The 17,257-nt window shown below is 38.4% G+C and overlaps 1 protein-coding gene across 1 annotated transcript in view; it reads right to left on the bottom strand.

Moving 5' to 3' along the window:
* LOC100719875 (ubiquitin carboxyl-terminal hydrolase 42-like) overlaps window positions 1–17,257 on the bottom strand; it is a 45,163-nt gene that overhangs the window by 21,972 nt on the left and 5,934 nt on the right. The window contains 4 exon segments of the mRNA XM_063233610.1: window positions 5,146–5,216; window positions 5,927–5,994; window positions 6,925–7,027; window positions 8,363–8,473. Coding sequence (XP_063089680.1) covers window positions 5,146–5,216; window positions 5,927–5,994; window positions 6,925–7,027; window positions 8,363–8,473 — 353 coding nt within the window.

The raw sequence follows: 17,257 nt of genomic DNA, 5'->3' as shown, positions 1-17,257 counted from the left end.
CACCACATACTGGTTAGGGGAAAACTTCAAGAGGAAGAGATAACTATCTTAAATATATATGCACCAAATTCCAGAGCACCCAGTTATATAAAACAAGTAATATCAGAAATGAAAAACCAAATTAGCAGTAATACAATTATAACAGGAGATTTTAACACACCATTGACACCAATGGACAGATCAACCAGACAGAAAATCAGCAAAGAAATAAAAGAACTGAATCATACCTGTGAACAAATGGACTTGATAGACATATACAGAGTATTCCGCCCAACAACAACAAAATACACATTCTTCTCAGCAGTACATGGGTCATTCTCTAAAATAGACCATATATTAACTCACAGAACATATTTAAATAAATGCAAAGGAGTTGAACTTATTGCTTGCATGTTATTGGATATAACGCTATGAAATTAGAAATTAATGATAAAAGATACTGCAAAAATCCCAAAAACATGTGGAAACTGAATAAGACACTCTTGAGTAATCAGTGGGTCACAGAGGAAATTAAAGAAGAAATTAAACAATACCTACAAACAAATGAAAAGACAAAAACAACTTACCGGAATCTGTGGGATGCAATGAAAGCTGTCCTCAGAGGAAAATTTATTGTACTGAGTTCCCACATCAGGAAAACAGAACAAATATAAATAAATAACCTGATGTTATACCTCAAACATCAGGAAAAAGAAGAGCAAGTCAAGCCCAAAGCCAAAAGAAGAGAGGAAATAATAAAAATCAGTGCAGAAATCAATGCAATAGAGACTAAGAAAACAATCCAAAAAAATCAATGAACCAAAGAGTTGGTTCTTTGAGAGAATAAATAAAATTGATAAGCCCCTTGCCAACCTTATTTTAAAAAGGGAAGAAAAAGCTCAAATTCATGCAATAAGGAATGAAAAAGGCAAAATCACTACAGACCCAAAAGAAATACAGAAGATCATCAACCCCTATTTCAAAAACCTCTACTCTCAAAGGTTTGACAACACAGAAGAAATAGACAGATTCCTAGAAGAATATGAAGTACCAAAGCTAGGTCAAGAAGATGTAAAACTGCTGAATAACCCAATTTCTATTAATGAAATTGAAAACGTAATTAAGTCCTTACCTACAAAGAAGAGCCCAGGCCCAGATGGATTCACTGCAGAACTCTATAAGAAATACAAGAAGACCTAATGTCAACACTCCTCAAAATCTTCAATGAAATCGAAAGGGAAGCAATCCTTCCTAAGTCATTCCTGGAAGTAAATATTACTCTAGTACCAAAAGCTGAGAAAGACCCAACTGAAAAAGAGAACTACAGACCAATTTTCCTAATGAACACAGATGCAAAAATTCTCAATAAAATATTGGTAAATAGGATGCAGCAAATCATCAAGAAGATTATACACCATGACCAAGTGGGATTCATCCCAGGTATGCAGGGATGGTTCAACATACGTAAATCAATAAATGTAATCCATCATATCAACAGAGTCAAAAATAAGAATCACATGATCATTTCTATAGATGCAGAAAAAGCTTTTAATAATGTCCAACATTCATTTATGATAAGAACCTTGCAGAAAATTGGAATAGATGGTCTTTACCTCAACATAATAAAGGCCATTTATGACAAACTAACAGCCAGTATCATACTAAATGGCCAAAAATTGAAGGCCTTTACTTTAAAATCAGGCACAAGACAAGGATGTCTCTTATCACCATTCCTATTTAATATAGTACTGGGAATACTAGCAAGAGCAATTAGACAAGAGAGAGAAATAAAAGGCGTAAAGATAGGAAAAGAAGAAGTTAAATTATCATTATTTGCAGATGATATGATACTCTACATAGAAGACCCCCAAAACTCCATTGAAAGACTCCTAGATATAATAAATAAATTCAGCAATGTGACTGGATATATAGTCAATACTCAAAAATCAATAGCATTCCTATACACTAACAACAAAATCACAGAGAGAGAAATAAGAGAAGCCACACCCTTCACACTAGCAACCAAAAAAATGAAATATTTAGGAATTACTCTCATGAAAGAAGTGAAAGACCTATACAGGGAAAATTATAATATACTGAAAAATGAAATTGAAGATGATCTCAGAAAATGAAAAGACATCCCTTGCTCATGGATAGGAAGAATAAATACTGTGAAAATGGCCATTCTCCCAAAACTGTTATACAGATTCAATGCAATCCCAATAAAAATACCATCAACATACTTCATAGATCTAGAGAAATCACTCCTAAAATTCATCTGGAGCGAGAAGAGACCTAGAATAGTAAAGACAGTTCTAAGCAGCAAAGGCAAGGCAGGAGGCATCACAATCACTGACTTGAAGTTATACTATAAAGCAACTGTAGTAAAATCAACATGGTACTGGAATCAAAACAGAGCCGAAGATCAGTGGAATAGATTAGAAGATACAACCACAACTACAAACACGCTCAACCACCTTATCTTTGATAAAGGGGCCAAACATGTTCAGTGGAAGGACAGTCTCTTTAATAAATGGTGTTGGTGGGGCTGGGGATTTAGCTCAGCAGCATAAGCGCCTGCCTTGCAAGCAGGCAGTCATGAGTTCGATCCCCAGTACCAATAAAAAGTAAAAAAGAAAAAGACAAAAAAAAATAGTGTTGGAAAAACTGGCTCTCCATATGCTGAAAACTAAAACTAGACCCATGCCTATCACCATATACTAAAATAAAATCTAAATGGATCAAAGATCTAAATATTAAAACAGAAACACTAAATCTAGTGGAAGACAAATTGGGTAAAAACCTTGAAGACATAGGGGTAGGTAGAGAATTCATGAACAGGACTCAAACCGCATGGGAAATACTTCCCAGAGTCAATAACTGGGATCACCTCTTATTAAAAAGTTTCTGCACGTCAAAAGAAATCTCTAACATAGTGATAAGAAAATCCACAAACTGGGAAAAAAATCTTAGTGAGCTGCCCCTCAGACAAAGGACTTATGTCTAAAACATATAAAGAATTTTAAAAAATCAGACCCCCAATATTCAAAGACCCAATCCAAAAATGGGCATCTGAAATGGATACCTAATTCTCAGATGAAGAAATACAAACGGCAAATAAATACATGAATAAATGTTCATCATCATTAGTCATTAGAGAAATGCAAATTAAAACTACGCTGAGATTTTATCTCACTCCTGAAAGAATGGCCAGGATCAAGAAAACCAACAACAACAAATGCTGGAGAGGCTGTAGGGAAAAAGGAACTCTCCCGCACTGTTGGTGGGAGTGTAGACTAATGCAACCACTGTGGAGGTCAGTCTGGAGATTTCTCAGAAATCTGGGACTGGAAGCCCTATTTGACCTAGCTATTCTACTTCTAGGCATATTCCCAGAAGAACTGAAAGCATCACACCACAGTGATATATGTGCACCCATGTTTATAGTAGCACAATTTGTAATTGCAACATCTTGAAAACAACCTAAGTGTCCATCAACTGAGGAATGGATAAAAAAAGTTGTGGTATTTTTATACAATGGATTACTACTCAGCTATAAAGAATGATCACATTGAGACATTTATAAATAAATGGACGCAGCTTGAAACCACACTCATAAGTGAAATAAATCAAACTCACATGTATAAATACCAAATAGTTTCCCTAGTGTAAGAAATGATAATACATAAAAGTACATGGTAATCATGATTCCCAGTCATACTGGTTTGAAGCCATATAATGTTTTCACTCATTAATTGGAATGGTTTTAATCTGGGTTGTTTGATTTTATTGTCTGCGATAGTACAAATAGCTATTTTGAAGAAAATAAGACAGCGTAATAGCTAGTGCTGATTCAATACCATCCTGTTTTGAAGCCCCATCAAGTTGTTGTTCGTCTGTTTCCACTGGTTTTAACATGTTGTATCTTATTATATTTTAATATATGTGATAGCATAAACAAAATTTTTTATAGGAAAAGAGATAATATAGAAACCGTTGTTTGGCTTCTGTTAGCTGGTTCTAAATACCCTGCAATACTTTCATTCTCTTGCATGGTTTCACACTGTCTTGATAAGTCTGATGCTATAGTATACGAAGTTATACTCAAATATTTCAAGGAAAGAGATACTATGGTAACTACTATTAATGTCAGGCTATCTGGTGGTGGAACACAATGAAGCTTAAATTGTTTGGTTCTGACCTGTGTTGTTCTATTGATATGTCCTCTTTTAGCTCAATCTCACTTTTTTCTTTTTTTAAAAATTAATTTATTTCTTATTATTTTTTAATTAAGGGAAAACTAAATTAAAAATAGCGGGATATATTATAGTAACTTTTTATTTTCCTATTAACCTGATTTGAACCCCTGTATTGTTCTCCACATCTTGTTCTGACTGATTTTATTATATTCTGTTTTGTTTAATAGTATCAAGTTTGAGGGTATAGACAACCACTTTATAGGCAACAAGATATTCTATGATGCCCATTATGGTTTGACTAGTATCTTCTTTGGAAGTCCTGTAAGGTCTCCAATGTGGGTTTTATTGATCTTGTTCTGTACTGTTTTGTTCAATTCTATTATACCAGATGATACAGGCAACTCTTTTTAAGATAACAAGAGGCTAATGGTAACCATTGTTGATCACCTGGTAATCTTCCTGTTCTGACTGACTCTGTTTTGCTTTGTCACATTGGGGGTTTTTTTTGTTGTTGTTCTATTTTGTTTTGTTTGTTTGTTTTTCCTCTTCAAAGAAAAAGTTATAAGAACTGTGGGAGTAATAAAACCCAAAATGTGTAATAGTTATTGTAAAAAAGAGAGGAAAGAAAGTGATCTAAAGGATATAACTGCATGTATATTTAAGTGTGTAGGACAGAAAACCATATTACTGAGTTTTGTTGGATCATTGGACAGAACTGTCTGCAGTCTCAGTGTATTAATGTCCACTTTGTATGCTTTAATTTTGTAATCTGGACAACTGTTTCTGAGATGACAATATGTAATCTATTAACTAGTGATTGCTTACTGTATATTTTTTCTCTTGAAATTCTGTATCACTTGTACCTTTTTACTGTTATGTTTTGTTTTGTCTTTCTCTTTAAATAAAAAAAAAGTTAAAGGATAATAAAGATTTAAAACTTGACCACCATAAAAATTATCAAATTTACCTTTATCTCCAAGGTAATATCCAGATATGGATCAAAGGTATCTGAGACACCCTTGCAATTTAAACATTGGACTGAAATAAAAATAAAACATAAGCGAAGTATAATCATTATGACAGACGTAAGTATTAAAATTACAGAATACAAGTACTATTTGAAAGTAAAAGCATAACTTTTCTCCTACTACACTGGGAAAAAAGTTAATCTTCTACACAGTGCAGGAAAAGATCTTATGAATTGGCCCCTTGTACACTTCTGGGTGGAATATAAACTGGTATGATCTCTTAGAATGACAGCATGTCAGTATTAAAATTTAAAATACAGCTTAGGATTTAAATTCTAATTCTTGCCCTTTGGGGCTGGAAAAAAATAAAGAAATTCTAATACTAGAAGTTTATCATGCACACTGTTACACAAACACAAAAGCGTGAGCACATGGGTGGTGTTCATATAAGGCACTGATGGTGACAACAGAACAGCAAGCTAAATGTCCATCGATAGGGGAGTAAGACAAATGGGCGCCACTGCCGCTGTGGAACAGCCCGTCAGACCTGTGTGTGCTCAAGCAGAAAGACTGCTACTCATGTTAAGGCAAAACACAACTACTCTACAGTCGGCTCTCAGCGTGCTGATGAATAAGAAACTACCAGGAGGAGAGACTAGGAACTGGTACAGGGGCTGCTCCAGGGAGGAGGAGGGAGTCTCTGCTTTTCCTTATTTCCACAGTTTTCATTCTGATACCACATGCGTGTGCCACTTTATCGACTTGTGAACAAAAACTCACCTCTAGATCTCAGGTATCCCCCGAACACTTGGCAAATTAGTGTGGTGGCCTGGGTGTGTCTGTCTAACCTGAAAAAGACAAAACACTGATATAAGAATTCTGCAAAATTACAGATGTTATCACTAGATTTTAAAAGCACGTACATTTATAAAAGAACAAGAATTCAAAGAGGAGAGCCACAGAAAATAAAAGACCAGTCTGTGTGGTATCAGAGATTGGCCCTGCCTGGTGGGGCACAGTGACAATCTGGGGAGGAGGACAGAAGGAGCTAAATTACGGAGGGACTTTGAAATCAAGGCAGGAATTTGGATCTCAAGCAAAGCGGCAGGAGGAAGACGCCCTCAGCAGCCCTGTGACCCCACGTGGGCTTGGGGAAGGAAGGGAAGGCAGAGTCTGTCATTGTCCAGACCGGGAAGCCCTGGACAGGGAGAGGAATGCAAAGGGAGCTCCCTGTACCGGGTGTGCGGGCAGTAGCGGGTGGGTTAGGAGTGTTACATAAGGGTCTCGCCCGTCTTTCTCTTGGGTCTGCATTTAGATTTTAGGAAGAAGCCACAGGAACTGGACACTGACAGGGAGAGGGAGGAGGCAGGAAACACTTATTAGGCTGGAGGTCAACAGAGAAAATACCTGGCACAATTAGGAGAAGCAGCGACTTTTAGACCTGCCAGGGCGTGCCGACATGGAAATTAAGAACAGCGAAACCAATGTTCATTTCCTGACATCTATAATTGAAGCAATTCCAATTGTGATAGTAAGGACATCTTTTTAACTTTCAGTCATTTTAAAATAGTGCAAATCGGGGCCGGGGATTTAGCTCGGCAGCTCAAGCGCTTGCTTGGTACTTACAAGGTCATGATTTCGATCCATAAAATAATGCAAATCAGGTGGGAAGAGGCAACGCAGAGCCACAGGGTAAAGCAGACAGATCTGTGTATTTTCAGCATAAACACAGGCACAACAAGGCAGAGGTGTAAACTGAAGAAATGCTGTGTGCTCACTCGTTGCTGCCACTGAGGCACGCTTCCTGCATGGCGTCAACCGTGTGCTGAAGAAACTCGTGGGCATCTTCTTGCTCGCCAATTTGGAAGTGGCTGGCTATGCCTGTAGGTTTTAAGGAAAGACAGGGCTTTATCATTACATATTAAATGCAGGGCTGCCAAGTTACATCTTATGTTACTCAGAAAACCCCAAATAACTACACGGAATGAGAAAGTAGCGCTCACTCAAGCACCGCGCACTGTCACCAAGGCCCCGGAGCTGCAGTTCCCGAGTCCAGGAGCAGCCGCGGAATGACTCTCTACCAGTTAACACAGTTCACGTGAATGCAGTCAACATCGTTCTACCCACACAAGTTCATCCAAAATGTTCCGTAAGAGACCCTATGCAGGACATAATATCCAAACTATTCGATCCTGTACCAATGACCACAGGACAAATTACATCCTGCTAAATGACTCAGCACTTACAAGAAGGAAGTATTTTTAAAAACTATAAATAAAACAGTAGCAAAAGTATATGAATAACACAAAACCTATTCGACATTGGGTTTTATATGTGTAGGTCTATAAATATACTCTAGCTTATATCATGTAAAACTGCCAGGATCCTGCAAGTTCTGACCTATATAAATAGCAATTCCATGGAATTTACCTTTGATGATTCTTGTATAGTACAGGATTGATTTACCAAATTAAAACTAAATATAAATCTGTTAAAGAAACCTGTGGGACAATATGCAGGTTACACTACTCAGCACAAAAATCCAACTATCTGAGCAAAAGCCTCTGTAAATAATTTTATTAACAAACTGCATTTTAAATCACCTAAAATTTGCTCATATTAAACTGTGGTCTTCTTTTTTGTTTGTTTGGGTACCAGGAATCAAACTCAGGACCTTGTCCTTGGCAGGTGCTGTGCCACTGAGCTGTATCCCTGGCCCAGTCTTATTATATTGTCATCTCTAGAATTTCTAAAATAGTTTATATAGTGAATGTTTTACTAAACATCTGTTATTAATTAAACACATATCAGCTGGGTATGGTGGCACACAACTATAACCTCAGCACCAGAAAAGTACTTATCCACTTACAATAAAATATTTGTAATTTATTTGTAATAAACTTTGGACTTTTAAAAAAATCATGTAGGCCATTAAGCTAAAAACCAGGCATGGCAGTGCATACCCGTAGTCCCAGCTACCCAGGAGACTGAGGTAAGGCGATCCCTTAGGCAATCTTATTAGCCCTCATCTCAGGAAAAGACTACCTTGACTACCTCGCTTGAAAATACTTCTCTGCTTGGAAGGCTGAGCCAGGAGGATTGTTGTGAGTCCGAGACCAACCTGGACTACGAAGTGAGCTCAAGCCTGCCCGAACTGCATAGAAAGACCCTGTCTCAACAAAACAAAACAAAACAACTTCACTGGTTGATACTTATGCTGCATTTCATTGATGACAAACATGGGTTTAATAACATCCCCAGGATTATTGAGTGCCTCGGTAATATGGTCTTGCATTATACACATCATGCAAAATCCTTCTGCATGACCTGAAAGATAGATGTTAATGCCCCATATTAGCAAAATACAACTAGATAGTAAACCATAAATGAAGAGCACATTCCTGAAAAGAAATAACAGTAGCAGCTGCTAGGTGTACGCACTGACTCATCTACTTTTATTTTCATGTAGTTCTCTAAAAAAAAAAAAACTAAATAATAAGTATATTTTGGCTCTAGTTCACAAGAAAGGAAAAAAGGCTCAGGAGTTGAAAATATCCCTGTAATCTCAACACTTGGGAGGCTGAAGCAGGAGGATCACTGCAAGTTCATGGCCAGCCTGAGCTACAAAGTGAGTTCAGGGCCAGCCTAAACTGAATACTGAGATGGTATCTCAAAAAAATTACTTTCTTGTACTACTATTAGTTTCAAATGTGAAAGAATGTTAGCAATTTCTATGTAAATATTCTGGCTTTCCTGGCCACATATTACAGTCTCTGTTTACATTTTTTTTCTTCTTTTTAAAACCAGTCCTTTAAAAATGTAATAAATGATTCCTAGTTCATGCCAAGTGGTGTTATTGGAAACTAGTGGCTAGAGGCATGATATACTTCTTAATATCCTACAAAGAATAAGGTATCTCCTTACAGCAAAGAATTACCTGGCCCTAAATATCAAGAGGTTCTGCCTATAGAAAAGCTTCAGAACTTATCTAATAAAGCTTTAAAATCCTTGAAAGGATCAAACTATTTCTAGTTTACTACATCCCAAAATAAAGCTCAAAAATATTTAAGTAGAATCTGTTAGATGAAAAATACACTAGAGGATTAATAACAGATTAGACACCACAGAAGAAAACATTAGCGAATTTGAGGACACTCGTTATGGATAGAACATAGCTGTAATAATATATCAAGAGAAAAAAGAAACCTTAAAGTAACAGTAACAAGAGAGATGTGTATCAGTGAGCTGTGGGACAATTCCAAGTTGTCCTTGGTATGCATTTAATTGCAGTCTGAAACTAAAGGGATGGAACAAACACGTCGAGAAATACTTACCTACGAAAGAACTGCACAAGGAAGATTCTTAGGGTGATGGAATGATTTTGCATTTTGGCTGAGGTGAGGTGGTGGTTTACATGGATGCTATACCTTTGTTTAAGTTCAAAGAATTTAAATACGAAAATATTAATTTTATTCTGTGAAGTATATGGTTTTTTTTAAATGACCAAAAGTTGTCCCAATTTCATGGGAATTGTACATATACATATTTAAGAACCTCAATAAACTCAAAGTAGCACTGCTTAAGTCAAGCAACGAAATCTTAAAAGCAACTCTGGATAAGAAGCGTTCCAAAGGCAGGGAAAACTGACAGCAGACTTCTTGTCAGAGAGTGCAGGCCAGCAGGTCATACACTAACATCTTAATCTTATTAAACATCTTAGTTAAAGAAAAATAAGATGCTAACATCTTTCATAAAGATGAGATTTTCATACCTGGGAAAATGAAACAGAACTGGTTTTCCCTATTTCTTCTGCCATATGCAACAACAACAAATTCCTTGAAACTGCATATTCAGCTCACCCATAAAGAACAAACTTGACCTGGTTTGGGTCTGTGGCGCGGAAAACGTGGCAGGCCATCTGCGACTCGGGATCGTCGGGCTGCGCTTTGATCAGAAACTGATTCATGGCCGCGATGGCAGAGATGGGCAGCAAGGGGGTGACGGCGGGGAAGATCGCCAGCAATGTGCAGAAGAAGCTGACCCGCGCGCAGGAGAAGGGGACAGTACAGCTGGAGGATTTAAAGTCGTGCTGAGACCGGAGGCTGCAAATCCCGCGCCCTTAAATCAACGAACAGACTCGTGGACCCAACACGAAAAGCTGAGTTGCTTTTGGGGACTGCGGAAACTGAGACCCAGATCGAGACTCCAGGCGGCAGCCAGTTCTGCACCGCTGCACCAGAGCAGATGTACAGAGCTCTGGCGTTTCGAATCTAAACGGTGCACAGAAATCTGACCAGTCAGCGCTGAGCCGCGAGGTGGGGAAAAGTGGACGGCTTGGTGTGTGGCGGTCCCGGAACGAGGACTTGCACCGGACTCTGGTGAGTATAGAAAACCCCGCGGCGGCTGGGTTTGGCCAGAGAACAGCTGGCCCGCCACCACGGGGAAATCAATAACACAGAATCTGGTGCAGACATATTAGCCTGGCGGCAGAAATCGCAGCTTGGTGACATCACCAGGACCCCCTGTAGGGAGGGCTGGTGGAAGACATCTTGAGTCCTGGCAGAGTCTGATTGCTTGCTGGCTTCAGCTCCGCACGGAGAACTTAGTGGGAGCCATCTTGGTTTTGGGCAGATCTGCTTTTCTAGAGCTCCTATCACAGAGAGGTTTGGAAGAGAACGGCTGGGACCTGGGCAGAATCCTGTGCCATTACCCAGCTGCTTCTGATTCAGGGAGAACTGGCAGGAGCTGTTGGGGCTAGATCAGGCCTCTGCTTGGGGCCCAATGGGCGGATGCAGAATGGTCACAACTCAGTGACAACCAGAAAGTACAGCCTAATTTATGAACTAACTGACACAGAGGCTAGAGACTAGACTGTACCGCCCCTGCATCCCAACCTACCCCAGATAACAGCAAATTGGGGAGGACAGCAAAAACTCAAGCTGGCACGCTTCTGAAAGGCCCTAAGCAATTCGGAGAGGGCCAGAGAACTCCAGGACAGTCTGAAAGAAACCAGAAACATGACAAGAGATAAAAATAAAAAAAAATCTCCAGCTGTTCAACAGGAGAAATTAAACCCAAGAGAACTAAACACTGAAGAGAACAAGCACAGTAACCATCCATTGCTCGACTCAGCATCAGCCGAAATTAAAAAGTATTTACACGATCTCATAGAGGAATTTAAAGATGTACTCCTGATCCAAGTGAGGCAAGATATAAAGAGATTAATTAAAGAAATGACAAGCCCTGCCCAAGAGAACACAGATGGAAGAACTGAGGAAATCAGAAAAGAAAGAGAAGCATCTGAAGAATTTAAGCATAACTTAGAATACATGAAACAGATCCAAAGAGAAAATCAGGAAATTAAAAACTCCATTGAATATTGGCAAAATGCCTTGACAGAAACTAAAGACAACCTTCTGAAACTTGAAGAGAGATTTAGGGCTTATGAACGTGAAAGAAAAAGCCTCTTAAAAATAACAAGGAACCAGAAAGAAGCAATTCTAAAACTGGAAGATGATAAAAAGATGCATAACCTAAGAATAAAGAATGTGAGTGAGGAAGCAGGAACATCCAAAAATGAAATACAAAAAATATTCACAGAGATATTAAAGCAAAATTTCCCATGTATAGCAAAAAGAAATGATATCCAGATAAAAGAAGCATACAGAACGCCAGCTACCTACAACCAAAACAGATCTACACCTAGGCATATAATAATCGAGATCCCAGAAATCCACCAAAAAAACAGAATATTAAAAGCAGCCAGAGAAAAGATGCAGTTTACCTATAACGGGAAATCTATCAAAATAACGGCAGACTTATCAACACAAACTCTTAAGTCAAGAAGGGAGTGGGGAGAAATATTCCAAGTCCTGAAGGAAAAAAATATGCAACCTAAGTTCATATATCCATCAAAACTCTCTCTAAAAATTAATGAAGAAATAAGATACTTTCAAGACAAGGAGGAACTGTGGGAGTTCGTGGCCACCAATCCAACCCTACAGAGAGCGCTGAAGGACATTACAGAGAAAGAGAGGAAGAGATATCAGGATTACAGCTACAGTGGCAGAGAGGCCTCAGTGTACGGGGCAGACCATGGAATGAGGGAATAAGGTGGACAAATTATAGCAGAAAAGTGGAGTAGCAGACATGAGGCAGAGACGGTAAGCTAGTCTTTGGTAGAGACAGCTCTGAAACTATATTTAAAAAAAAAAAAAAGCAGAGGTCATTGCTAATGGTGTATAACGATTTAAAAGACACAGTAGTCCTAGTGCCATATTTAGATTGAATTAAATTTGTTCTGGTCTGTCCACTCATATCAGATTTGAGGACACAGACCTCTAGAACCAAAAATAGCAGGTTATACCATGGTAACCATCCTTACTTTCCTATTGACTTAAGCTGAAATCCTGTATTACTTACATTGTCTTACTATGACTGATCTTAATTGTATCTGAATCATAAGACTATTGGTTGGCCTTGACTGATCCTATTTGAAATCCGTATGCGTGTTAGAATCAACCCTAAAAGTAGAGGAAACTACTCTGAGCATGACAGGATGTAAAGGATATCCATACTGGTATGAATCAGTAACAGCTCTCAAATACTACAATGCAGTCAAAGATAAGTTTTTATAAAAATAGATGATAGTATATTTAACTATAATAAGCCAGTGTTGTCGACAAATCTATTGAAAATAACAAGAGAAAACATAGTAGCTATGGAAGATCATTTATATTATAGTTTTGTAAGTCTTATCCATTGCATGTTTATCTAGGAAATTGTTTCGCTGTCTTGTTATGAATTGGTTTTCCCTATAATACAGAGAGGATAGGAACAAATACTCTGAAGAAGAGACCTGAAAAACCCGAGGCTTATTTTGTAGCATTATAATATAAATTCTAGCAATCTATTGCCTGCTGATTAAAATGACTCTGGACTGGTTTCTTCAGCTCAACTTCAGCATATGCAGAGATGGGGACGGCTATCACAAAGAGAATGAGAGATGCGAGGGTAGTTGGAAATGTCTTCCCTAATTTGGAACTTGAGGACCTAAAAAGACTCCATCATCCTGTAATGATTTGATTAGTTCTATAATATGCAATAAGTATAGAAAGTGGGTGAAGTTAGGGACAACTATCTGTAAGAAGCTAGAGACAGTTAGATAAGGTAGATCTCCAGTGGACTTGCTTTGAAATCTGTATTTCTTTAAATTGTTTTTTATTTTTTTTTTAAATGTTCTGTTCTGTTTTGATATTGTTAACCTTATCCTCTTAGAGATGTAAAACAAATAGGTGGGACTGATAATCATATTACGGAGCTTTTGATCGGCCATAGAGCAGAATGGTTTGTAGGGTCACTTTTTTGAATGTCATTCTAAATACTTTAATTCTATAACCTAAACAGCCATTTCGAAGAAGACAATTTGTAACTTATCAACTGGCAATTTCTTACCTTTTGTTTGTCTGTAATTTAGTGTTATTTTTCTACCCTTTTATTCTTTAATCTCCATGTATTTTTTTTTCGTTTCCTTTTCTTTAAATAAAAAAAAAAAAGAACAAACTTGAGACTTTTGTAGGAAAATGGAAGCAACAAGAGACTGTAATCACAAGTGAAATAAATCAGTCTCACATGTGTAACCATCACATCGTCTCCCTGGTGTGAGACACTTAAAGGGTAAATAAAGTCTAACATGTGACATAGGAATAAAAATTTCAAAAGGAAGGAGGACAGGCTGGAGATACAGCTTAGTGGCACAGGGTCTGCCTGGCAAATGCAAAGTTGTGAATTCAATCCCTGTGAATTCAAAAAGTTTCAAATGGAAAAAGGAAGTAGGATGGGGGAAAGTGGGGAGGGTACAAGTTAATTATACTACTAGTATCTGTTAGTTCATTGAGAAGAAAGTTTTGTGCTAATATCAATTGGAGAATTTTTCATGCCTGTATCTTATACTCTGAGTAACTAAAGATAACACCTAATGTATTAACTATTGTTATTCTATTATTTTGTTATCAAGTGTTGTTTTACATTTTTCCATAAAATAAAAGAAAAAAGAAAATCGGCTCTTGAAGGCTAAAAGAAATCCTGAATATTACAATGGTTTATGGCTCCCTAAAGTCCCTAAGAGAGACTGAAAGGTAGAGAGAAAAAGACACACACTAGGGACTTCAGGGCTCCAGCATGGTGGCAGTTTCTTTAGTTTTCTTTGTGCCTCAAATATTCCAAACCTGGAGCTGAAGAAGACTGTAACCTGGAAACAGCAACAAATGCCCAGAACAAAGCCGCCACAGAAAGCCTGCCTGTCCTACCCAACCAGAGGCTGAGGCAGGGGCAGCCTAGTGTGACAGTCAACTTTAGAAAAACTTGTTCTACACCATCTCTTGTGTGTATGTATGCAGCCCCTGCCCAAAATGTTATGATACCTTTAAAAGCCTTTAACTACACCTTTAAAAACCTTTCTGACCCCCCACCCACTGCAATCCTTGGGAATGGCTCAGCCAGGTGTGTACCTTTGCTTTGCAAACTTAACAGTCCAAAACTGTACCCGCTCTGTCTGGTCTGCACACCTAGCAGGCAGTGTCACTGTGCACGAATCATCCCATGTTCAGGTCCCAGGCAGCCAAGGACCACGCCTGTGGCCTAGAGCCCAGTAGAACTAATCAAATGAGCAATGCTCATGATTAACCCTGCCATGCTTTGCCTGAATGCTCTGCCCTAATGCTGTCCTCTCATTCCTGTCTTCTACTTCTTGACCACTCTGTGTCTTTCCCACATGTCCCTATGTAGTCCATGATGCCTCTTGTCTTCAGGACCTATAAATACACTAAACTGTACTTTTAAAGCCCCTCCTGTGCCTTCACCTGAAGCTGTTCCTGACTGACCACTATGTAAAAGAACAGCCACACTCTACAGGACAACTGTGACTCCAGCTCTACCCACACCTGCAGTCGCCAAGAGGAGAGCCTGGACTTCACCTGCCAGGCTCTAAGGCACCCAGCAGATCTATGGGAGATGGATTAGGAGCTGGAACTTTCCTCACAGTGTCTGTAGGTCCCCCAAGCTCCACGCAGGTGAAGGTATGCAGAGCCAGCACGTCCACCCTCACCCAGTAACACAGAGGTGCCCCTCTAACCCCATCCCTCAGGGTCACAGTCAGGACTTGCCGTGTGGTAACAAAGCTACTCCCACTGCAGCGTCAGTGGGGACCCTGCAGAGATGCAACTTCCACTCTCACCCACAGCAGCAAGGGCCCCAAACCCCACTTTGAGCCAACAGAGGCCGGGTAGAGAACCTGGACTTCTACCTCAGCCTGAGCTCACTTCCTCTGCCTGAGCAGTGTCAGAAAATCTGGCTAAAAAAGAGTTTAGGTAAGACCCAGGGTCCCATAATATGCAAAAATGCCCAAGTTTCAAGTGAAAAATCTTTTACCACACCAAGAACCAAAAATTCTTCAAAAAAATTGTAACATTCTGACTTGGTTCTAAATGTAAGTAGGAAAAAGTATTTAAAACAATTATAATTTAAGAGAAAATAAAGGAACAAAAAAATAAAATAATCCTTCTAAACTTCCTTCAAACTGGTAAAAATGACACTGCCAGTAGACTGATAAATTATGTATGTATAATGCAATACCTAGAACACCACCAAGGCATTCCCTCAAAAACACCAAACGAAAATGGAATTCTAAAAATATTCAAGTAACCAACATGGTGTAAAGTTAAAAAAAAAACAAAGAGAACAAACAAAAGCAGAACACAAAGTGGCACACTAAGTCTTGATACATCAACAATCCTCTTACTTCTAATTTTCTAAATACACCAATTAAAAAACACAGTGGTGTGTGATGTGCACACCTGTAATTCCTACACTCTAGGAGTCGATCCAGAAGATTCACAAATTTGTACCCAGCCTGGACAACTTAGCAAGACCCTCTTTCAAAATGAAAAGTGGAAAACATACTAGGGATATACTGCAAAGGCCCTGGATTCAATACTCATTAACAAATGAATGAATGACACAGAGAGACAACGTGGATTAAAAACATGATCCAATCATATGCTCTCGATAATAAACCAAATTTAAATGTAATGCTATAGGCAGTCTGAATACAAAAGTATGAAAAAGATACAGTATGTGGTTATTACTCAAAAACAAAGAAGGTCTATGTTAATGTCAGATAAAGGTAGACTGCAGATGGAAGGCTCTGGGTATAATCTCCAATACCAAATGAATGAATGAATAAGTGATACACATGGAAAAATGGACAGAGAGAGGGACATTATATATTTGGTGGAATTAATGCATTACAAATTTAAGGGCCAATCCGTTAAGAAAACAGATATCTTGCAAGAGGTGAGGGCACATGCCTCTAATTCCAACTAATTGGGAGGTTGAGGGAGAAGGATTACAAATTTGAGCCCTGCCAGGACAACTTAGTAAGGCTGCTTCAGAATCTGAAAAGGGCTGATACAGCTCTCAGTGGCAAAATGCTTGCCTAGTGTGTGAAGGCCCTGGTTCAACACTCAGCACCACCATAAAAAAGAAAGGGAAGAATGAAGGAAAGAAAGGAGAGAAAAATAACATAGCAATCTTGAATGTGTTTGTACCAAACAATAAAGCTGAAAAATATATGAATCAAACTCAAAACTGAGAAGTGACCAAGAAACATCTACATTTAGAGATGGAAACTCAATGACTCATTGAATAATTCAAAAGAAAATCATAAAATATATTGAAAAATCCAACAATATTCTCAGCTACCAAGTCAAATCAACATTTATAGAACATTCCATCCACTCAAAAGCAAAATACACATTTCTTTCAGAGTCCTCAAAAAATTTAAGTCTCCTCCAATCACAATGGAATAAAAAATAAGTATCAGTGAGAGGAAGATAAGAAAACCTCTAAATAACTGGACATTGAAGATGTCTAAATGATACAAGGATCAAAGAATAAGCATCAAGGGAAAAAGACAGGGTTTCATTATGCAGTTCAGGTTGGCAGTGATCCTCCTGCCTCAGCCTCCTGAGTGCTGATATTCTAGGCTTGAGCCACCACACATGACCACTAAAGGAAAATTTTATAATATACTGAATTGAATAAAAATAAAAT

This window comes from Cavia porcellus, unplaced genomic scaffold, assembly GCF_034190915.1.
Source record: "Cavia porcellus strain 051 isolate PalLab524CR breed Dunkin Hartley unplaced genomic scaffold, mCavPor4.1 scaffold_23, whole genome shotgun sequence".
NCBI classification, from domain to species: Eukaryota; Metazoa; Chordata; class Mammalia; order Rodentia; family Caviidae; genus Cavia; species Cavia porcellus.
Note: the sequence above shows the minus strand (reverse complement) of the source record. Positions and strands in the feature narration are given on the sequence as shown.